The 24050-nt window shown below is 38.7% G+C and overlaps 1 protein-coding gene across 2 annotated transcripts in view; it reads left to right on the top strand.

Annotated features, from left to right (window-relative positions):
- Positions 1-24050, top strand: part of FREM2 (FRAS1 related extracellular matrix 2) — a 158967-nt gene that overhangs the window by 99055 nt on the left and 35862 nt on the right. For both annotated transcript variants that reach the window (XR_003434791.1, XM_027116453.1), the window contains exons 7-12: positions 15026-15175; positions 16861-17070; positions 18451-18648; positions 19426-19590; positions 20160-20342; positions 23514-23644. Coding sequence is in view for 1 of the 2 variants with exons in the window: in XM_027116453.1 (XP_026972254.1) it covers positions 15026-15175; positions 16861-17070; positions 18451-18648; positions 19426-19590; positions 20160-20342; positions 23514-23644 (1037 nt within the window). In the remaining variant the exon portion in view is untranslated. The remainder of the gene's footprint in view (positions 1-15025; positions 15176-16860; positions 17071-18450; positions 18649-19425; positions 19591-20159; positions 20343-23513; positions 23645-24050) is intronic.

Here is a 24050-nt window from a genome sequence, read left to right as displayed (position 1 = left end):
GTACCGAAAAAAAAAAAAAAAAAAACACAGGTCTTCATTCTGCTGTAGTGAAACACACAACTGAAATAATGTATATTCAGACATTTATTTATTTAAAATGTTTGCTGAGCATCTCTAATGCACCAGATGCTGTGCCAGGGGAAAAGAGATGAAGGATTTGTCCTGCCCTCACTCCTTATGTATATACGTCAGCACTGTATAGCACCTAGTAGCCCCCCTTCTGAGTAGTGGGCATCCCCCAAGGCACCAAGGACACTGTGATGAACAAGACAGGCCCAATCCATAGAGGATTCCAACAAGGAAACAGGCAAACAGATACAAAAGTGGCAGCTGATCAAACCAGGCTCCATGTGCAATGGGTGCTTTCAAAGGGGCATCCAGTGGGACCAGAGGTTCTGGGAAAGCCACACAAAGAATCAAAAAGACTGAGTCATGGCATTTGGCAGCCCAGAAATTGATGTGCATTGTCACATGTCCCCTCGGGCTGTGACAGCAGTCACCGAGTTAAACACAGTCCTGGGAAAAGAAATTAAATGGTTGGTAGAACTTTATTAGCCAGTACTTAATAATAAAAGAGTCAGGAGAGTCAGAATATTGACATTGTAAGAGAGAAATAGCTTTCTCTTTACACTTCATGGGGCTGAAATGTATCTCAGCTTCAATTTCCCTGAGGGTGTTTCACAAACAATCTGTTTCACTGTCTCCGGAAGGATGCCACAAAGCTGAAATTCTGGTCCAAATGCCAGCAAGAAGCTCATTCTTCTTTCTGTTGTTGTTCAAGAATCGCACTTCTTCAAAGGGATAATTTTCAGGACCACACTCACTGCCAGGGACAGCTTTAAAACGCCAAACCCGTGGAGTCCTTCACGATCGCAGCGCTGCGAGGTGATCCTCCAAGTACAAAATAAAATTATAGATAGTACAGATGCTGCCTTTACATTTGTGACTCTGCGGTGCGTGGTCTCCAGCTCAGTAAACTGGTAAAGTACTGTCTACACTGCACAACAGGGTTGAAAGAAGTACAGAGATTTATACCCACTTGCCAGGGGATTGTTATCCTCCCAATGGATCAAGCTTGCATGTCTTAACTGACATTGGTCCAGAATACATATTTTGAAGTTTTTTAAAATGTCAGTACATCTTTTTTTTTTTTTTTTGCGGTACGCGGGCCTCTCACTGTTGTGGCCTCTCCCGTTGCGGAGCACAGGCTCCGGACGCGCAGGCTCAGCGGCCATGGCTCACGGGCCCAGCCGCTCTGCGGCATGTGGGATCTTCCCGGACTGGGGCACGGACCCGCGTCCCCTGCATCGGCAGGTGGACTCTCAACCACTGGTCAGTACATCTTAATAGCACTATGTCCTAACCTACTTCAGGATACTGAGAGGACAAATAAACTGTTAGCAGGAGATGTTTGATTAATTCTCTGAGGACAACTTCATTACCTCGTTCAAAACATGATATCCCGTGACATTTCTGTGAATAGGGAAACTCCATTAAACCCTTGTGTTGTAATTATGGGAGACCCAATAATTAAGTTATGTATGGAATTCATTTCTTCTTTTTCTTTTGAAACAGTGAAAGTAATATAGGCATACAAGTAACCATGGCCCTAGTGCCTTAGCTTCTGAAAGAAATCAAAGCAAATCAAAGAAAAAATAAAGAGCAGCAGTAGTCCTTGCTCTAACCTGGTCTTCCTCCTGCATTCTTTTTTTTCTTCTTCTTCTTCTTATTTTTGGCTGTGTTGGGTCTTGGTTGCTGTGCGCGGGCTTTCTCCAGTTGCGATGAGCGGGGGCTACTCTTTGTTGTGGTGCGCGGGATTCTCATCGTGGTGGCTTCTCTTGTTGCAGAGCACAGGCTCTAGGTACGCGGGCTTCAGTAGTTGTGGCACGTGGGCTCAGCAGTTTTGACTCGCGGACTCTAGAGCACAGACTCAGTAGCTGTGGTGCATGGGCTTAGTTGCTCCGCGGCATGTGGGATCTTCCCAGACCAGGGCTTGAACCCGTGTCCCCTGCATTGGCAGGCAGATTCTTAACCACTGGGCCACTGGGGAAGTCCCTGAGCTACCTTTTAACCACTTAGTTCACACAACTCAGCCCTAACTCAGGGCTGCTCCTTTTATCCCAGGAGGTTATATGGCTCTATTGTTTTTAATTTCACTTTTTAAAAATATTAGACAGATTTCATCCTCTATAAATGAAAACAAAACACAAATCTAAAGGATTAAACACGATGTTTTCTTAGGACCCATGTATATTACTGAGTACATTTTATCTGAATATGAGAAGCCACATGAAAATCATAATGCCTACACTTCTATCATCTGGGTTTATGGTTTCTCTTTCGTGCGCAAACCATTTATGAGAAAGAATGGTTTTTTAACTCTTATTTTTCCTTGAGAGGAAGCAACTGTTTTCTTTTCAATAAAAAATAAAGACAGCATAGATAAAATGTTGAATGAGAGAAATAGCTGCAAGCTAGTATCATTATCCACGAGAAAACGAATCCGAGAAGACCAGGAAGAAGGTGCACAGACCCGAAAGCTTCGTGATCTGACTTCGCACAGCTGAACTGGGTTTCGTCCATTTGCAGACCAGGAATCCAAGAACCATTCCTCTGTCGATGGACATTTAGGTTGCTTCCGTGTCCTGACTATTGTAAATAGTGCTGCTATGAACATCGGGGTGCCTGAATAGGAGGGAAGTCCCAAAGGGTGGGGATATTCATTTTGTGGTGCAGCGGAGGCTGACACAACATGGTAAAGCAACCATACTCCAATAAAAATTTAAAAAAAAAGAAATCCAAGAACCAAAGAGGTTGACTTCCCCAATGTCAGGCATTTCCGAAGTGACTGAAAGGGGACTTGCACTCATGGCTTGTAGGACAGTTTCCTGTGTTTTTTCCCCATCACACTGCAAGAGGATGGAAGACTCCTGGGACCACTTTTCAGGTTCTAGCTAAGAAGCAATGGAGCAGAGTCGGCCACTGCTACTGAGTAATACTCACAAGGAAGAACAGGGAAGGAGGATTCTTACAAAAAAGGAGCACATCCCCTCAGCTTGAAGTGGAGCAGCTTTGGCTATTCATTCTGGAGTCCCTTCCTTTGCCGCCTGCAGGCATGTTTCAAGTGTCGCTTATTGAACAGTCTGTGGTCAAGGTTATTTATTTTTTGAGTGTCAACCACATGCTTTTATTCCTGAGACCTCACACAGGTTGTGTTTGACACCATGTTGGCCGTAATCTTTCTTCGTTCAGCTGCTGGGATTCCCACATAAATCACCCTGATGTCAAAGTCTCTGCAGACTCTGAAATTTTATGAAATTCACTTTAGTCTGCAGGAATAAAAATATACATGCATGCCTTCTGATGGGTGATTTGGGGAGCAGTAACAATTTTAAATGAATGGAGAATTTAAGAATAAGGTGGTATCTTAATTTTCTTTCCCTGTTCCTGTAATGATGGTGTGCTCTTGTTTTTTGGTTTTTTTTGTTTTTTTTTTTTATGGTACGCGGGCCTCTCACCCCTGCGGCCTCTTGCGCAGGCTCAGCAGCCATGGCTCACGGGCCCAGCCGCTCCGCGGCACGTGGGATCCTCCCGGACCGGGGCACGAACCCGTGTCCCCTGCATTGGCAGGCGGACTCTCAACCACTGCGCCACCAGGGAAGCCCTGCTCTTGTTTTTTTAATGAAGAAATTTACCTTCACAACTGAGGAATACTGATCTGTAACATATTCTAATTTTTCTCTTACATGGAATATTGTGTCTCTGTCTTTACAGACTCTCATTACACTTCTTTAAAGAAAAATATTCTAAAAATGCTCACTTTTCCATTTTTTAATCATTTTCAGAGAAAGTACTACATAATAAAAAAAGCACAGATTTTGCAGTCTTAGAAACTTACATTTGAATCCTGCTTCCACTATATATGAGCTGTGTGACCTTGAGATAATTATTTAATCTCTCTAAGTTTCAATTTCATTTTTGTAAACAGCAGATAAAAATAATGACGTTATAAGTCTGTGCTGGGAGCACGATAGGTAATATAACAAAGATTCTAGGGATTCTGATGTGACCTGCAGAGGCAGACACTCAGTAAAAGTAGCTATTACGTCATAATATTACTCTTGCACTAGCTTTAATAGTAACTGGTGTGTTTTCACAAGATGAGCTTTAGAGCCATAGTGATGATTACTTTGGATTAGAGACTGGAAGCGGTATCAGTCTTAGCTTATGTCTCCACACACTATTTTATGACCTCGTATGTCAGGCTCCACACTTCTCATTGGAGTTTATGGATGAACAGTAGTACTTGATTTCCGCCTTTGGGGAGGTCTCTGTCTAATGAGGGAGATGAGTGAGTGAATGAGTCATGTGAATACAGCGTGAAAAGCGCCATGTGAAGTATGAGCTGCAGGACTTGCTTGACGGCTGTCAACTGGGAGGAGGTTAGATGTGAAAATCGAAAGGCACAAACCTTGCAGGACCTTGCAGAGTCTTAGATAATGATTTTTTGGAAAGTGCAATAACTTCTCGGTTCCCTAGAGAGGATACTCATCCACACCACTGAGAAATACTGCAGCAAGCTGGTAAAGATGCCAGAATCTGTTAAGGGTAAAAAAAATGTTTTAAAGATTTTAACAAGAGAGAAGAGACTTTCCACTCTGTAATAAATGTTTTTCTTAAATCTACTGTTTTGAGGTTATGTTTAATGGAGGTGTGTTATGCAGATTAATTCTTGCTTAGTATTAATACTTTCATTACAAAAGTATTACATGAGAACCATAGAGAAGTACATAAACTAAATGGCAGTAGTCTTGTCTTATCTCCCTCTTCAGACCCACACCTCTCCCTTGAGGTCACTTAAGTACAACGTGTGGCTTTTCTGTACACACAATTACATGCACACATTTTCTTTTACTTTGATTAGAAGTAATTATTGTTATAGTGAAGAGGCAACGAGCACATATTCTAGAGGGAGGCAGTCTGACTTCCTTTCCACTTACTGGCTATTGATCTGGAACTCCTGGACTTCAGTTTCCTTATCTGTATAGTAGAGATGATAATAATACCTACCTCAAAAGGTTATGAGCACTTAGAACAATTCAGGCATACTGAAAATACTCAATTAATGTTTGTTATTCTACTTGATCTTTTTCTGCATAGTATTTTATGTTATAGTTATTTCACATAACAGTGTATGACACAGAAAGCTTTTTGTGTCATAAACCTACTGATTCTTTTTAATGGCTACATAGTATTCCACAGGGTGGCTGTAACGTATTTTAAAAGGTCCATATTGATGAGCTTTTAAGTTGTTTTCAGATCTTTTTCTATCCCACTCATGAGATAGTAAATATCTTTTTCACATATGCAAGATATCTCTTATTTGCTTAGTACTTATCATTACATTCAGTTTTAGATGCTACAAAGAATACTGTTTAGGAAATTGTAAATTGAATCCATTGAGTTGAGAACTCAGTTAGAGAGTTATAACCAGTTTTCCTTCCTCTCCCTTGTTTATATGATGTGATATCATATAGGATAGAAATAAAAAAGAGTTTTAAAAACACTCTCCTAGAGATGTGTTCTCAGAAATATTTGTTGAATAAAGAATATTCAGGAAGCCTTCTTCAAATGCTACTGGATGGTGGAAAACTCTGATGACCTTAACATTTAAATTTTATTTTAAACTTGTATCGACCCTGAAAAAGACAAAATCAGAGTTTTGGAGTGAAACTAGATTGACAGAATCTCTGATTACAGTATCTTTTTTGGAGAAAGGCTCACCACGTAGTCTCAGCTGAAATCTTGGGAAGATTCAGTCCTTAAGTTATAAGCATTTTAGACATGTCCTGACTTTTCTTTATTCTTTCTGAGAAAATTATAGTTGGCAAGGAAAAGCAATGTCAAAACATGCCTTTAAACTGATATATACTCAAACATATATTTGACCTTTTTTTTTCCAACAAGAATTTTGAAAGTGCTTTTTAGAGACTAAATATTAGGTCTTTCTTAAGAATGTGTATTTACATATTTTTTGAAAGAAAAGTAGGGAAAGGCCCAGTCAAAATTATTTAAAACTAATTTTTTACAAGATGTTATTTATAGAAGGAAGTTAATCTAATTTTTTTTCTTCCTATTTACAAACGTAATAGATGCTACTTGGGGAAAAAATGTAAAGTATATAGCAAATTAGTGTGTGGAAGAAACGTGCAGCAAGGGAGGTAAACTTTCCTCATGATCCCATCTCTAAGAAATAACCAGTTAGCAACTTGATATATATTCTTTCTTATTTTTCTGTGCATCAATAATATGTGTATTAACAACACGGATTATTTTATACATACCATTCTATAACTATCATGTAAAAATGTTTTTTCTTTACAGAAATGTACAAAAATTATACAGCGTAATGTGTGCTCTATCTAAAATTAACCAGTGTTCCATTTTTCTTAGTTGCCTCAGGTCCTTTAAAGGAATCAAACACTAGACATAAAACATAAATTTCCTTCTAGTACCATTCAACTACCATGGTCCTCCAAAGTAGCAATGATCGCAAACTGGATAAGTATCTATTTCAACTTGCTTTTTTTTTTTTTTTAAATCAGCATCGTGTTTTCAAGATCTGGTTATTTTGATGAATTTAGATGAGTGTTATTATCCATTCCCCTACTGCCCTACTGACATTGGGTTTTGTATGTATACATAGAGTTGCACTAAACATATTTGTAAATATTCCTGAATATACATGTAGGGAACTTTTCTAGGGTGTATACCTAAAGATAGAATTGATGGGTCATGCTGGACGTGCAAGTGCAATTCTACCAGATATTGCCAAACCTCTCCAAGGTGATTGAATCAATTGCCTTTCTACCAGCAGCATCTGAGAATGTCTGTTTCCACACATTGTTGAACTGTTTGGGTTTTGCTAATCTTATGAATATTAAATAATATCTCATTTTAAGATTATTTCCATATAACAGTGAAAGTTTTCTCTCCTGAGATTTGAATGTTTATATAATTTTTCCATTTGCTGTTAAAATTTTTCTTGTAGATTTATAAAAGTTTTCATTTATTTTGGATACCAATCTTTTGTTTTGGGGGTCAGGGATACATACATGCTGTAGACAAAGGTTATGTTGCGATATTTTTTAATATTCCTACTAAATTATTTTGCCTCATCTATCATTTTCTGAGCATCGTAAGATTTTAAAAAACCCACTATAATCGTAGATTAATCAGTATTTTCCTATAATCGTCAATTTTTGCTTTATATATTTCAATACAAATTCAAGCATGTCAGATAATCTTGGTTGGCCGTTGTTTTGTATTATGTGGAATTCCTCTGTATTAATGAATTTGCTTTAAATTGTATTTGGACTTCTGTTAATGTTACTACGCTGCCTTGCTTTTTTCCTGTTGTCTTAACATAGCCTTCTTACATCCTTATAGTTTTCATATTTTCCTCAAATTTTGTTTACAGCTACTTTTTTACGTCTGTTTGTTTTTTAATCCAGCCCATCTGTTTTAAATAAGGAAAGTTAAGCCGTTTGCCTTATTCTAGTTATGGCAATATACTTGGGCTTTTAATTTGGGGTTTCTGCATATGGATTTTTCCTTTATTTTTTTCCCCTCCTTCACAGCTTCTTGTTATGCCAAGAAAGTTTTCCGTATCCTTTGTGATCTTTATTTTCTACTGGTTTCTGTCCTTTTGGTGGCAACTCATAATTTTCATGAAGGTACTTTACTATCTGCCTAACAAAGTTTACTCTCTTGAAAAAGACAAGAACGTGGAATAGTCTAGACACCCACTGAATTCATCTGTTTATAACTTCCTCTCTGTTGTCTCAAGTTTCAGCGTTAAGTTGAGAATATCAGTTACGAGATTGTTTATGCTTGCCATCAATAGTTGGATTTACCAGCATATTTTATTGATTGCTCAGCAAAGTGTCTTGCATCCAGTTCCTCCATTTGATTTTACTTTTCTTCTGTGCTTTTAGCACTTTCTCAGTGTGCATCTATAGGTGAGAAAACCTCTTCGTCTTTAATGGCTGAAAATATGTTTATTTTGCCCTCACTCTTGAGTTCCGTTTTCCTTTGGTTTCTATGGCTCCAGTGTTCATTCACAGCCTTTGTGCAGACTTAAGAGGCCAGCAGAACCATTCGCTTTGCGCTCCACTCACCACGATGATGTCCTGTTGTTCTGTTACGTTCTTAGTTCACAGAGATGCTTATCTTGTTTTGAGCATAGCTCTCCCTTTCCTTATCAAGCATAATAATGATAAAGGGAAAGTCTTCAAAGCTACCAAGAAGAAATGGCATGCTGTCTTTAATTTTTAATCTATCATTGCTGCTGAGGAAGCCAAGTAGAGGGTGTGAAATCACAAAACTGTCTTTAACCAGATGTCAATGTCTTCACTAGATTTTCTACCTTAAGAAAAGGAAAGAAAAAAAATCAACTTCATAGCCTGGTCTTTCATTTTCTGAATGAACTGTAATTCAGCCAGTCCCCTTCTGAGGGATTTTGGGCTTGTTTTCAGTTGTGCCTGAGTACAAATGAAGTACAACATACTTGTGTATGTATCTTTGTACACTTACGTTAGCATTTCTATATGATAAACCTGCATACATTGAATTCAGGGTAGAAATTATGTTCATTAAAATCTTGTGACAACCTTTTGTATTATGGTTGCCTTAGTTAAGGTTAGTTAGCTTCGTTAAGGGTACACACTATCTAGGCATGGATCCTAACCCACCATTTCCCTGATGTGTGACTTTGGGCAAATCTCTCAATCTCCCTAATCCTTAGTTTCCTTATCTGTGAAAAGAAGACTAATATAGTACGTACCTCATAGGGTGGCTGTAAGGATGAAGTAAGATACTGAAATCAAAACAATTAGTGTGGTATCTAACCATTACTTATTATTTGCTAAGGACACTGACATGAGCTAAAACAGCCTGAAGGTTGCTGAGACCTGTAGAGGTTTTCAAAAGCACTGGTGAGATACATGGGTGGGGCTGGGAGTATATGGTAGATCTCTGTACCTTCTGCTCAGTTTTGCTCTGAAAACAATTCTGAACTGAAAACTACTCTAAAAAATATAGTCAGCTTAGAAAAAGAAGGGAAGGAAGAAAGGAGGGAAGGAAGGAAGGAAGGAAGAAAGAAAGAAAGAAAGAAAGGAAGAAAGAAAGAAAGGAAGGAAGAAATGAAGAAAGAAAAAGAAAGGAAGAAAGAAAAGAAGGAAGGAAAGAAAGAAAGAAAAGAAAGAAAGAAAGGAAGAGAGAAAGGAAGAAAGAAATGAAGAAAGAAAAAGGAAGAAAGAAAGAGAGAGAGAGAAAGAAAGGAAGGAAGGAAAGAAAGAAAGAAAGAAAGAAAAGAAAGAAAAGAAAGAAAGGAAAGAAAGGAAAGAAAAGAAAGAAAAAAAGAGAAAACACTGGTTCCTGGGGGAACCCATTGGAAATTATGATTCGATAAATTGGAAGTGAGAACGAGCATCTGTATCTTTAAATCTCCTTGGCGGATTCTAATGCACATCCAACTTGGAAATGCCTGGAGGCAAAGTATTTAAAAAGTGAAAGTAAAAAAAAACCCTTCTCTTGGAGTTCATTGTGGTGGGCTTCCCTTGCCCCTGTGGACCTGCTCCAGATTCAAAGGTCAGCCCTCAACAGTCATTTTACTGGAAAGACAAGCACTTCATCCTCCTGAGGCTTTGTAACTCCCACTGCCTGATGCTAAGGACGGTTGTCTTCTAACTCAGCCACCACAAAGACGTATTTATTCATTTGCTCTGGCAAATCAGTGATCCTATTTTACACGGTGTTCATTACCTCCGCAAATGTTAATTGAGCACCTACGGCCAGACATTGATTACACTAAGTGTTAGGAAAACATCAGTGAGTAAAGGAGGCTTAATTCCTCCCCTTAGAGAGCTCAGAGACAGTGAGGGATACGAGCCTGAGGTGACTGGGGAGGGGGCGGGGTTGACGAGGGAAGACAGGGTGCTCCCCAGCACAAGTGACTTCTACTGAAACCCGAATTCCCTGGTGTCCAGTGGTTTAGAACTCCGTGCTTCCATTGCAGGGAGTCTGGGTTCCATCCCTGGTCAGAGAACTAAGATCCCACAAGCCGCATGGTGCGTCTAAAAAATAAAAATAAAAAAAAATCTGAAACCGGAGTTATCCTGTGAGGAGGGAAGAGTGTTCAAAGCAATGGCAGTGGTATAGCAAAGACTGGGAGTGCCACATTTAAGACATTCAAGACACTGGATTTTGGGGTAGAAAAGAGGCCAAAATGAGATTTAAAAGGCAAACTGAGACCAAATGTTTAGTGTTTTACAAACCAGTGTTTTTAACCAATGTTAAAAAGTCTGTTAGCAGCCCTAAGAGAGTTGAAACATTGAAAGGCTTTCAGCAAAGGGATTGCCATGATGAGATTTGCTTTGGGGGATGGCCTCTGGTTAAGAGCCTAGCTAAGTTGCTGTTGGGAGAGTTCAATGTCAGGTGACGCTGGCTGCATCTAAGGTAGTGGCAGTGACATAGAGAGAAACCAGGGGGTGGGCAGTGGGGGTGACTCTACTGCCTCTGTTTGAGTTTACCTTGAGGTGCCGACAGCATGGCGTTGTGTAGACAGCCAGTTATCAAGGTCCAAAACTCAGAAGAGAGATCTGAATTGGAAATCATTTAGGGAGGTTCCTTTGTATTATTTTCAGCCCTGAACCAAAAGATGGCGTAGAAGTTTTTTTGTTTTTTTTTTTTCAATTCTAAGCAAACATCTTAGAGCTGCAAAGCCTACTTGACCAATGTTCCAGGTACACGTGAGTAAATAAGATTTGGCTCCAGATAGCAATTACTACTGGCACCTCTTCCTTTCATCTCATGAGACACAAAGTAATTGTAAACATCAATCTAGACACCACAGACTGAGCAAAGGAAAAAAGTTCACTTTTTCCCTGTGGGGAAAAACTTAAATGATTTTCCCTTTGTCTTCATTGCAGGTGTGTGTGTTGTACGCCAAGCCTCCTCGTCAACTATGTTTGCAAGAAATAGACATGATCCTATCTGTGTTGTTTGTATTGAAAGTATTCCCAACCTTGAAAAGCATATTAATGTTTAATGAACTAAAACAGACCCTTCTGTAGGCAATGCCTTGATCTGTGCCCTTCTTTAAAAGTGTTAACACCACAAAGGATACAGAGAGTAGAGTTTGGCTTCCCTTGAGAATTTCACACTATGTCACGTGGCCAATTTAAAAACCTCCCTTGTGCTTCCCTCACACTGTTTGTATATAACTTATCTTTTCTCCGCTGGGGGAATAAACGTGCATTCTGCCGTGTCACCTGTGGTTGGTGGAGTGGTGACGAATGACTGTTTTATGGTGTTTTGTGGGTGTGGGCTACATGACTTTATTTGATATTTTCTCATTCCAGGTAGTAATACCAGCCACTGACTGTTTTCTCTATTAAGATTGTGAACTTACAAGGCACGGTGTGTATTTAAGATCTGATTACACAATTAAATAGTTTTTTTTCTTTCTGATCTACTTGAAGTTGTAATATGGATATTTACAAAACTAATAGACAAAGGTCTACAGTTTACTTAACTTTTAAGAGAAACCAAGCTTCTAGATAAAAACCAAAGAGAGGTGAGTTAAAATCTTATTCATAAATAATGATAATTTGCAAGAACAAGCAATTCTTCTGAATTTCGCATAGGTATCCTTTAACTGTTGACAGTTTCATCCATTTATCTCTCTCTTCCTTTCACTAGTTTATTACTTCCACATTAAAATGGTCAAGGAAATTCTTGCCAGTTATCTTGAGCAATTATCTATAACTCAACTCACTGCTTGAAGGATTTTTAAGTCGTTCACATTCCATAAGATTCTGTACAAATGGTAATAATTATAAATAATATTTAAGTTTTAGAGACTTATGACAAGGTATTGAGAAGTTGAAATAACAATAATGATGATTCTTTGCAGTTCTCATTCAACCACACTGAAAAGATACAGAGGTGCTAATGCCACCATTTCTTTTTATTCATGATGTAAGAAACTAGGCAGTTAATGAGAATGAATAAAAACTATTAAAACGTGTTTTAATTTCATCAGAGTCACTTTATACTTTAATTGCAGTGACTGCAATTGATTAGTAGACTAATTTTCCAGTGATCATGAATAGAGCACAGAGAGGGAGAGAAAGTACATAACTAACTTAAATCTACAGATAGGCAAAAAAAATCAATCTTAAGGAGAAAAATATCTTTCCTAATGCGTTCTATTAGCTGCAGTGGTGAAATTGAGAGGTTTAGGATTAAAACCCTTTTTCCATTCCTCCTCTTTCTTTCTGCTGGAGGTAACCACACACTATACAATGGCGATACGATACATTGTTTGCATCATTCACATAAATCTTATTATTTATTGCATTGTCACATGTGCTGTGACCTCCCACCTCTGTCTCTCTCCCTTCCTCTCTCTCTCTCTCACACACACACGCATAAAGCACATATGTCAGACACATAATAAATGTTCTACACGTGGTAACTATTATCATTACTCTTCACTCTTAATGACAACTTGGATAAAAAAATTTCAGAGTACTATTGAATACATAGAACTCTTTTTTTCCTTATATGAACTGCACATGATGCTATAACAGCAAAACACTTGATCTGCAGTTGACGGAGTGAGTCTGAACACACACTTGCAGAACAAAATTTGGTCTCTGCGTAGCCCATTTGGTGATCCATGGTCGTATTCACTCACGTGATTTTAGTCTGTTCCACCTCTAGTATGTATCTGGGAGGAGCAGAGAGACGGGAATACGGGAGGGGTCTCCCTCACTGCATTTCACAGATATCTTCCATAACTCAAATCTAATCTGTACAATGATGCGGTTTGCCAGGAATGTGAAGAGGCTTAGATCACTCACTAGATGCAGATGATCAGGCCTCTGCAATAATCGCAAAAGCCTTTTAAAAGACACACAGATGTGCTTGGTGTGGTCGTCTGGTCACAATAAGCATTTTCAGGGTTCGTCTTCACCTTTGCCCCTTGCTCAGCGTGAGAAATGTAAGGAATTTATTGGCTTGTATTTGAGGTCCACCTTGGCTGGGGTGAATAAGATAATCCCTTCATCTGTGTACATCCACTCACAGGCCCTAGCACTGTCCAGGCTGAAGGGATGAGAAGGTGAAAGTAAGCTGTGGGCAGATTTATCACCTCGTGAACCAAAACATGCAGCAAAGTCTCCAAGGTTGCTTTTGTGTTATTCAAGAGTTCAGGGAGCTCTGTGCTTTTTATCATGCTCGCATATGAAGAAACAAAGAAAACACAACTTTCCAGTTTCAATAAAGATCATTTATTGGGGGGAAGGAAAATAAAGAATCCTTACTCGAGCAGTGCACAGAATGGGTTTCCTGTGGTTGTGAGCCATAATTGTAGGGTTTTGTTTCATTTTTGTGTTTGGTAATTCAATTAAATGCTCTGAAATGTGATAGTCGTCTCTTGAATGACCTTGTGTTTTAGGGAACATTGATGTGAGTTGCATGAACTTTTAGACTTAGATCTCTGGAGTCCTGTAAAAACCACACACAGATGACTAAAATGTCTCAAGTCAAAGGACTATCTGCCTTATCACATGAATATACTCAACTAATTTATCTTTGTTGATAAGCTCACAATAGGGAAAGTATACACTCCATTTACTATTTCTGCAATTTCCCACAAGCCTATAAATATTTCAAAATAAGTTTTGGGGATTTTTTTTAAAAGCTCACAGATTGTCTCCCAGGTTTCTTCATTAGTCAGCTAACTGCTATCCCTCAGACTCTGGCAGCTGTCTCACGAGGTAAACTGCTGGTCACGGGTAGAATCAGACAGGGAATGATGGTTAGATCAATTCATCGCCAATACTGGAGAAAAATACAAAGTCTCCAAAGTGTGTGTCCTGTTTTAACGGCCTAAGTCACATGATTTTCATACACGTTTAAAACAAATGTAAGGGCTTCCCTGGTGGTGCAGCGGTTGAGAGTCCGCCTGCCGATGCAGGGGACACGGGTTCGTGCCCCGGTCCGGGAAGATCCCACATGCCGCGGAGCGGCTGGGCCCGTGAGCCATGGCCGCTGAGCCTGCGCGTCCGGAGCCTGTGCTCCGCAGCGGGAGAGGCCACAACAGTGAGAGGCCTGCGTACCGGGGGAAAAAAAAAAAAAAGTAAGCCCCTTGGTATGAGATTATTTCTCTAGTGGAACCTCAGTATAGAGTACCCCCAAAACCCTATAGGTAACCTACTATCATGTCCTAAAGTCTTCAGGACTCATAATCATATATATTCTAGTTATGCCAATCATATGTAGTCTAGTTATGCCAATAGGGGCTAACTCTCTAGGGGTTATAAGAGGCCCAAAGACAGTGGACTGATGGACTAGAAGATGTCGTTATGCAAATAGTCTCCAGAGTGATGACGCGGTAGGAGACAGGAAAGTGAGCCGTCCGGCCAAATTCATAAAATTTCAGCTTTATGTGTTTTGTTTCATTTTGCAGCTACTTTACCAGCTAAACTTTTAGGAAGTACATTTAGAAGCCATTTATAACCCCACATACAGGGGACAAAGTAACTCATGTGCCTCAAGATAAGGATGCTCCATCAGAGGGAATTCCCTGGTGGTCCCCTCGGTGCTTCCACTGCCGTGGCGGGGGTTCAGTCCCTGTTCAGGGAACTAAGATACCACAAGCCGTGCAGCGCCGCCAAAACAAAACACAGCAAAACAACAACAACAAAAATAAGCAATAAAAAAAAGTTCCATTAGACACTTTACCATATGTATTTTTGTTTTTCAACAGAGGCATTTTGATCTGAAAACTGTGTAAGTCTAGAGATTAAAGAGATGTTATCTTGCTAAAAGGAAAAAAAAATGATGGTATAAGGAAGTCGATAAGATGAAGCGAACTGTTCTTTGGAATTTCATCGTACAGTTTGATGTGGAAAAGTAAACGTAACAGAAATGGTTTCTGTTTCCTTCTTAACAGAACCCATCCTCTACTTTGGTGACGTCGAGTACCCTGTGGACGAGAGCATAGGCTCTGTGGACGTGCGGGTGTGGAGAGCCGGCACTGACCTGTCCCAGGCTTCTAGCGTCACCGTGAGGTCTCAGAAGACAGACCCTCCCTCTGCTGATGGTGAGCAGTTTCCTACAGCAACTCTTTTGCGTATTCTACAATTTTCCACTTGCCATGATGAAGTACCTTAAAGCCCAAATACTTCACTTCTGTTTAAGCAGTCTGGTTGAATGTAATTTTTTCTGAAATTATTACTGTATAGTTGGCAAATCTAGGCTCTATTTACTATTGTGAGAAAATACATCTAGAGGGCCACAAATCAAAAGCTGAGTTATAAACATATAAGTCAAAGACTCTACATTTGAATGCCTTTATTTGCATGAATTGGTTCTCTATACTTGGGAAATCTACCATCGTTGAATATTATGACATCATATGCACAACTAGAATAATTGTGAAGGCCACCCTCAGAGAAATCTAGTGGCATTTAAGTATCATGCAGGTATGTATCTCTAGCTTGGCTCCTTCCTCATTTTAAACAAACGTCCCCATAAATACTTGGGACCCAAAGACTTTTCCTACACTTCATTATACAATCTGTCCTAGCCGACACATGCTTGCCTTTTATTCTGGAATCTACATCTGCTAAAAGTTTATCTTAAAGCTGGGACAAGCATAAGATAAGAAATTTCCTTTTTTGTTCCATCTAAATGACCAGCAGTACAAAATATCTCTTACACATGCCCACACGCGTACATCGTGCACACATCACACATTCATCACGCATACCATTCATCCCATTTTATGTCACCCTTAAGTTTTCACTTTTTAAATGTTGTAGAACCAGCATAGTGTTTTGCATGTAGCCGGTGTCCAATAAACATTTGTTTAGCCAAATCAGTCATTTCTTTACAGAAAATTCAAATCAAAGAAAGAGATGAGAATAAAGGTAAAGAAGAAGAGGAAAAGAAAAACACGGAAAGAACCACAGTGAGATTCAGATACAGAGACTTTTAAAAATGAATTAAAGACACATACTCAAATATAGTTGCATATTCAGAGGTAAACAGATACAAAAGGAGAGTTAGAAGAGCAGAAGGTATGAAAACAAGGAAGAAATAATACTGAACACTCTCCCCTATTCTCAGTCTTTATGGATGTAGTGCCTAAAGATTAAGAGAAAGTTTTGTTTTTTTAACTACTTTAGAACATAAATGGAGATGTCAACACTAGTATGCGCCCCACAGTCTGAAAAATAATAAGCCAAAAACCAAATATGTCTCTGGGGCAGGTGTGGGTGAAGCATGTCAGACAAAAGCTTGTATCTGAAATGTGTTGTTTTAACCAGCAGGCAGTCACACACCTAAAGTTCTGTAGTAGCTTCTGAAAATAGATTTGGATATTTACTAATGATAACAAAATTTCAATATTTATATTTCATATATAATTTATGATAATCAAATGATTGATATGCTGGTTATTTTTAGACCTGATTTTTACTAGTTCTATTTGAGAATTCCAAAATAGATGGAAGAAAACTATAAGAAAGCTAAAATAACTAAAGGTAAAATAACTTGTTAGACATAGATAAGACAAAGTTCAGAACCTGATCCTTGATCTACCATCTCAATAACCAAAAGGTTAGATACTAATCTTTTGCATTTCGTTAAATGTATTTTCTGTAACGGTATGCTAGTCTATATATTTTAAAAAGGATTATAAATATATCTTCACAGTTTGCGTCTCATAATTTTGTTTAAATTGAGTTAGTCCCCAACTGAAACATTCTTCTGTTACTGTCATAGCTGGAACAGACTATGTGGGAATCAGTCGTAATTTAGATTTTGCACCTGGAGTCAACATGCAGACTGTTCGTGTTATCATTCTGGATGATCTTGGACAACCGGTGCTGGAGGGAATTGAGAAATTTGAACTTGTGCTTCGAATGCCTATGAATGCTGCCCTTGGTGATCCCAGCAAAGCCACGGTGGCCATAAATGATTCTGTCTCAGATTGTGAGTGTTTATTAATTTATGATGATAAGTAAAGCGATAAGGTAGACTTTATATAAATGTTAAGTAAAATGATAAACTAGGGTTTATATACCCGTATTAGTTGGCTAGGGCTGCCATAACAAAGTACTACAGACTCAGAAATTTCTTGTCTGACAGTTCTGGAGGCTAGGAGTCCAAGATCAAGGTATCAGCAGGGTTACTTCCTTCTAAGGGATGCAACAGAAGAATCTGTTCCAGCCCTCTCTCTTGTCTTGTAGATGGCAATCTTTTCCCCTGTGTGTCATTACATCAGCTTCTGTGTGTGTCTCTGTGTCCAAATTTCCCTTTTATATAAGGACACCAGTCATATTGAATTAGGGCCCACCCTAATGACCTCATTTTTACTTGATTAGTTCTGTAAAGACCCTATCTCCACATAAGGTCACATTCCAAGGTACTGGGTGTTAGGACTTCAACCTGGGAATTAGGGGACACAGTTCAACCCATAATAATACCTTAGCTGACCAAGTCTTACTTTCTCATCCTGATTATTTTGATAGAATTAAACAGCTTCAGAAGAAAACTTTCAGTCTTCCTCCCAAATTTAAAAAAATGAGGTTGCTATCAATATCTTGATTGTGTGTCAAGAACTCCCGCCCACAGATGGGTGGAACCGCATGGGGTTGCACAAACCCTTGAGTATTAATGGTCTTTTTCGATTTCTCAACACAAGACATTTTCTGTTATCTCCTTACTCCCAGACTCCTGAAATTCCCCTAATGATGTGCCAAAGACACTGTTCTGAAGCAGTAAGCTTCTGGACACATGGCAGGGCTCTCTGACACGTCATCACAAGAAAATTCTGAATAATCTTCTACCACGATGATCCTGACATTGCTTGGAGGAGTCTAACCTATTGTCAATGAGGCCTGTAGTTAATTGACCTAGTATAGGTGTCACTTTCTATTATGTAATATATATAATATTATAGCCATTGTCAACTTTTCCAACACAGTCCAGGTAAACTATGCATGTGATTATGTGCACAATATTTAATATTATTCATATCAAGAAATTCTGAAAAGCTCATGGTAAAGCAACATATATAGATACAGACATCTTAAAATCTCTGGTTTTATCTACTTTCTCACATTTCATTGCATCTTCCTACTCCACAAAATAGGCAGAGCAAAATTACAAGGATAAGGAAATCAAAATACTGAGTTAAGTGATTTGCTCAAGGCCAAAACACTGGCAAGTGACTGAGTGGAGAGTTGGTTCCAGTTCTTCTCATTTCTGTTCCATTATTCTTCCCACGAAACCATGTTTCCTGAAATGCCGTTTTCCTTACATTTCTATTCACTTTGATTCATATGTTTATTTTCGTGTATTTTTTTGCAGTGCCTAAGATGCAATTCAAAGAGCGAGTATATACTGGCAATGAAAATGATGGGCAGATAGTTGCCGTGATCCACAGGAGTGGAGATATCCAGTACAGGTCTTCCGTGAGATGCTATACGCGCCAGGGGTCTGCACAAGTGATGATGGACTTTGAAGAACGCCCAAACACTGATCTCTCCACCATCACCTTCCTCCCTGGTAAGTTTTGGCTTGAAATTTTTATTTGGAATTTGCAGAAGCCAAGTTTTGGGTGTGAAATATCTATCAAGGAAATACAGGTTCTGGATTTCAGCAAGCTTATGACATGGTTTAATGTGCACTAAATGATAACAAAGGGAGGTAGATTAACAGGGTGAATGAATGTTCCTTTGGTTTCCGTATCAACTTATTGATTAGTTTCTAGTGGTGTGCTATATTGTTTATTCAAACTTTATGCAGCAGATAATGTCATATCAAATGTGTAGATTTCACAGTACTGGGAAAGACTTAATGTTCAAATGACAGAAATGAAAGGAAATAGATGTCACATTTTTAATATGTATCCAATGTCATAAAATATTTGACCACTTTGATCCAATAATTGTACAAGATACATGTGCTGTGGTCAAATTAACAATGACCAACCAGTACAAAGTTGCTAAATTTGCCTCCTGATCATAATGTTAGAAATTTGTAAATAAAATTGGCATTTCCTCTTTTCCCCTTGTTTTCAGACATAAGTGACAGAACTTAAGACAGGCATTAAAGAACTCCCTGTACAAATAGGGCCTGTCATTGTATATGTTCAAACCTCATCATTCATTCAGCAAATATTAATCAAAGGCTTATTACATGCCAGACACTGTTCCTTGCGCTGTCGATACAGCAGGGAAAAAAGCAACATCCCTGCCCTCATGGGGCTTACCTCCTGGTCGCAGATGCTTCCCTTATGGCCTACGGGATGTGATTGTCCTGCTGTCGTTATTATTGTTCCAGGTGAGACTGAAAAGCCTTGTATCCTTGAGCTGATGGATGACGTACTATACGAAGAGGTAGAGGAGCTCCGTCTGGTTCTTGGCACTCCACAAAGCAACTCCCCTTTTGGAGCTGTGGTTGGTGAACAAAATGAAACTCTGATAAGGATCAGAGATGATGCTGATAGTAAGAAGCTGTTTCTTGTGTTCAACTGTAAATTAGGAACTGAAATCCATCTGTATTAAAGTTTTAGGTGGCTCAGAAAATAACCCCCTCTTTCTGACTTGGCTTTTAAAGTAATTGAGAAATAGGAAAAAGACTAAGATAAGTGGAGAACGAAATAAACCATTTAAACTGAAAACTATGTTGAAGAATATGGTTGATACCTAAATGCTAAATCCCAAGCATTCAGACCTCCCCACTCCTCACATACCCTTGGGTGCAGGTCGTCCTGGGTCAACAATTTCCTCCTTGCCTTCCCTTAGTCAGTGGCCCACTCGTGTAAAATTTTTGGCGCATAGACACAGCCCACAGCACGTGATTTCTGGGGGCTGGTTAATTGCTAAGGAAGGAGCTGGGCCATGCATGCTCAGTTTCTCATGACACACCAGTGATACTGAGCGAGGGGACAGAGGGAAGGCAAGAGAATAATTTAATTAAGCTCCTCCCACATGGGAAACAGAAAAACCATTAGAAGTGGAGAAAAAAAGCATTCCCTTTACAATTTAATTTGTCCGTGTCTCCCACTGTTTTAGAGACAATTATTAAATTTGGAGAAACCAAATTTAGCGTCAGTGAACCCAAAGAACCAGGACAGTCGGTGGTTATAAAAATTCCAGTGATTCGCCAAGGAGACACTTCAAAGGTTTCCGTTGTGAGGGTTCACACCAAGGACGGTTCAGCCACGTCTGGAAAGGACTATCACCCTGTGTCGGAAGGTATGGGGGCTCCTAGGGCCCGTGTCCAGATGGGTTGTGCTCACACTGTGTTAGTGCTGGTACCCTTGAGAAAAAGGAAGAGAGATATCCATCCAACTGAAATACAAATACATGTACTCCTTTAAATTAATCTCCTTCAGGAAAACAAAGTCAATGGAATTTATTTCCAGAGTTTCCCTTTTTGACTGCTGGGTACATGTGTTAGGGAAATTTTGAGTTAGTGTGCTAGATGATCTTCTGTTTTGAGCCTACAGTCCTTTAATTTTCAGTGGGTTTTACCTGTGTTATGGCAATCCGATATTAAATAACAATTTTCCTGAATATCCTATTGCATTGAAAATGTGCATGATAACCAAGAAGATAGTCATAGAAGAACAACAATCCAAAACTTCAAGCTAGAAAGTTTAGTGTTAATGGAGGACAGTAAAAGGGGGACAGATTACCAACCACAGGGCCCATGAATTCTCTGGGCCGTAGGAACTCATAAAGAATACATTTCATCCATCCCTCTCCTTCTTCAAACTTTCGGATCATTTCACCCATTACTTTTATGAGTATAAAACAAGTCAGTTCTTCTCTCTCCCTGTGGGTTGTTTACTGGCAAAATAGAGACTGCCAACAGTTTTTGATGATCATAGACGACAGGCGTTCATCTTGGTCTGCTCAGTTGAGAACAAAGTTTAGGAAGTGACAGAATCAGTAATAGAATTAATGAAACAGTTGGAAAAACTAGCATCTTCTACAAAGGAACACTTATTTTCTTTGCACATATGGTAAAAGTTTGATGAACTATAGAGCTTCAAAGTTATCCTCATATTATTTTCTATGTAAAGAATGATAATATATTGGAAATATATGCATAAAACCCAAAAAGAGAGGAAAAAACTGATCAGCTGCTAAATTATAAAATCTAAAATAACTGTTTCTAAAATGAGCATGTTTTACATGAAGGAAACACCTTCTAAATGTGGATGACATGATCTTTAACAGAAGATGCTTTTCTTATAAAGAAAACAATTCTTTTTGCTAAGACAGAAACAAAATTACATGTATATAGTAAATTGACAAATGAAATCAGAGAAAACTTAAACAACAGTAAATCAACCTGTGTCTCTTTTATCCTATAAATGTCAACATGTGTTTATAAAAAAAATTTAATAATCTTTCCTGAAATATATTTTAATTTCTCCTTTTATGGTCCAAATTGAGGTAAACAAAAAATTAAATATAGAATAAACGTTGAAATATTTTTGGTTAATATTTAACCCAAATATTTTTGGGTTAAAAATGTCTAGGGGCTTCCCTGGTGGTGCAGGAGTTAAGAATCCGCCTGCCAATGCAAGGGACATGGGTTCGAACCCTGGTCCAGGAAGATCCCATGCACTGCCGAGCAACTAAGCCCGTGCGCCACAACTACTGAGTCTGCACTCTAGAGCCTGCGAGCCACAACTACTGAGCCCGTGCACCTAGAGCCCATGCTCTGCAACAAGAGAAGCCACCGCTCGCCACAACTAGAGAAAGCCCGCCTGCAGCAACGAAGACCCAACACAGCCAAAAAAAAAATAAATAAATTTATTTTAAAAAAAAAAGTCTAAAGTGGCTGAGGAAACAACTATCACCTAGCACGTATACTGTAAGAAAACAATTAATTTAAGCATTTAAAATAAACACTTAAGTTTTCAACTTCTCAGAAACTAGGTTTATATAATTCAGAGGGTTACAAAACTCAAATGTTTACAAGGCCAAGACAAGCAATGAAAATGAGGGAAGCAAGGAAAGTGTGAGGGAAAGATGGAGTGATGGAAACGTTCTTCAACCAGAAAGTCCATTCCGTGCTGAGAAAGACCTGTACTGTCATAGCCAGATGACTGTTGCCAGGCAGAAAAGTACAAAAGATCTAAAACATCTGTATTTTTCTATGAAATCCCCAGATGTTGAAGGGTTAGAAAATAAATTTTCATTGCACCTTCACACAGGTCAAATCAAACAAATTGGTGACCCAGAAGTGATCAGCTATTTTCATCCTCTGGAACGAGGACTGTACGCCCTCTTGGGGTATGAGAAATCTAAGGCTAATGGTATCAAAGAACTGGCTAAGGCCAGTGTGGAAAATGGCTGTACCCAGAAACAGAACTAATTTTAAAGATGAGTCTGGCTTACAAACACAATTTTAAAGAAAAAGATCCTTTTCATAATTGATGGAAGTAGGAAAAGAAAAATACATTGGAGACACATTTTCTTCTGCCACATTTTAAAGGATTTCTTAATTTAGAATTATAATGATTGAATACCGCCGTTACATGAGAAAGCAGCGTCTGTTATCGTCTGATTGAAATGATTATGCATTATATTCTTTATTTTCTCCTCTGAACCAGTTTTTCACAAGGCATTGTAAAACCAACAAAATTGTTTATCCAAGTTTGGTCAGCTGCTTATTCTTGAGTTCAATAAAATCAATTAATTTTTTAACATTTTAAGAATCTCAGAATGAATGGTTAAAAAAGGATTACCATTATTGGGTTTATTTTTCATGATAATGAAGGAATTATTTTTAGTGAGGAGCGACAGGGTGAGAGAAAAAACACCATTAACATTTTTCTTTAAAAAAATTGCTGAATTTCCAAGATTAACGTCAACAACCGAAAGAAGTCTTTTAAAAATATAATTTGACATGATATTAAAAATTGCAACAATTTTATGTCCAGCTTTTCTAGATATATACATAATGAAAATACTATTCACACTCAATAATGCCTGTGATCATATATTTGACTTATGTCCTGTTGGTTTAGAAATTCTGGGAAATGAGAGGTGAGTTTGTCTGATTGTGCCGGTATCAAAATTGTTGATTGTCTATTCCATAACTGCATTTTTTCAAACTGTGGGTCAAAAAATCAATTTAGTAGCTTATGATTAGAATTTTCTTCTGGATAAAATGGAATAGAATAGAAAATATTAGAGTGCAATGCATATTGTAAGAATAGGTGATGTTTTTAAAACTTTTTATTCCATTTTATCCACACTCACATGTGCACACAAACATATACACGTAAGTATACTGGGCCACAATATGAAATATATTTCTCATTGTGGATCACTGTCAAAGAAGCTTAAGAAAAACTTCACATATTCCTATGTAAAAGATTTAAACCTGTGATTTTGCATTTGTAGAAATTGAGTTTAAGGAGGGAGAAATCCAGCACATTGTTGAAATTGAAGTAATATTCGATGGGGTAAGAGAGATGAGAGAGGCCTTCACTGTCCACCTAAAACCCGATGAAAATATGATAGCAGAGACGCAGGTAAGTAATTTATGGATATAAATTTGTGGCCAGTATTTTATCATGGAAAATGCATGTAAGCATCACATAGTGTACAGTTAAGTAATCAACTTTATACAACCCTTGTATAAAGACAATGCCCATAATCTCTTTTCACCTCCTAAATAAATTTTGTTTCCATTCGAAAACAAGAATCAAGAAAGTCCTGGGGCTTCCCTGGTTGCACAATGGTTGAGAGTCCGCCTGCCGATGCAGGGGACGCGGGTTCGTGCCCTGGTCCGGGAAGATCGCACATGCCGTGGAGCGGCTGGGCCCGTGAGCCATGGCCGCTGAGCCTGCACGTCCGGAGTCTGTGCTCTGCAATGGGAGAGGCCACGGCAGTGAGAGGCCCGCGTACCGCCAAAAAAAAAAAAAAAAAAAAAAAAAA

This window comes from Aethalodelphis obliquidens, unplaced genomic scaffold (assembly GCF_003676395.1).
Source record: "Aethalodelphis obliquidens isolate GAN/ISIS:26980383/991018 unplaced genomic scaffold, ASM367639v1 scaffold16, whole genome shotgun sequence".
NCBI lineage: Eukaryota > Metazoa > Chordata > Mammalia > Artiodactyla > Delphinidae > Aethalodelphis > Aethalodelphis obliquidens.
This window is presented reverse-complemented; position numbering and strand designations above follow the sequence as displayed.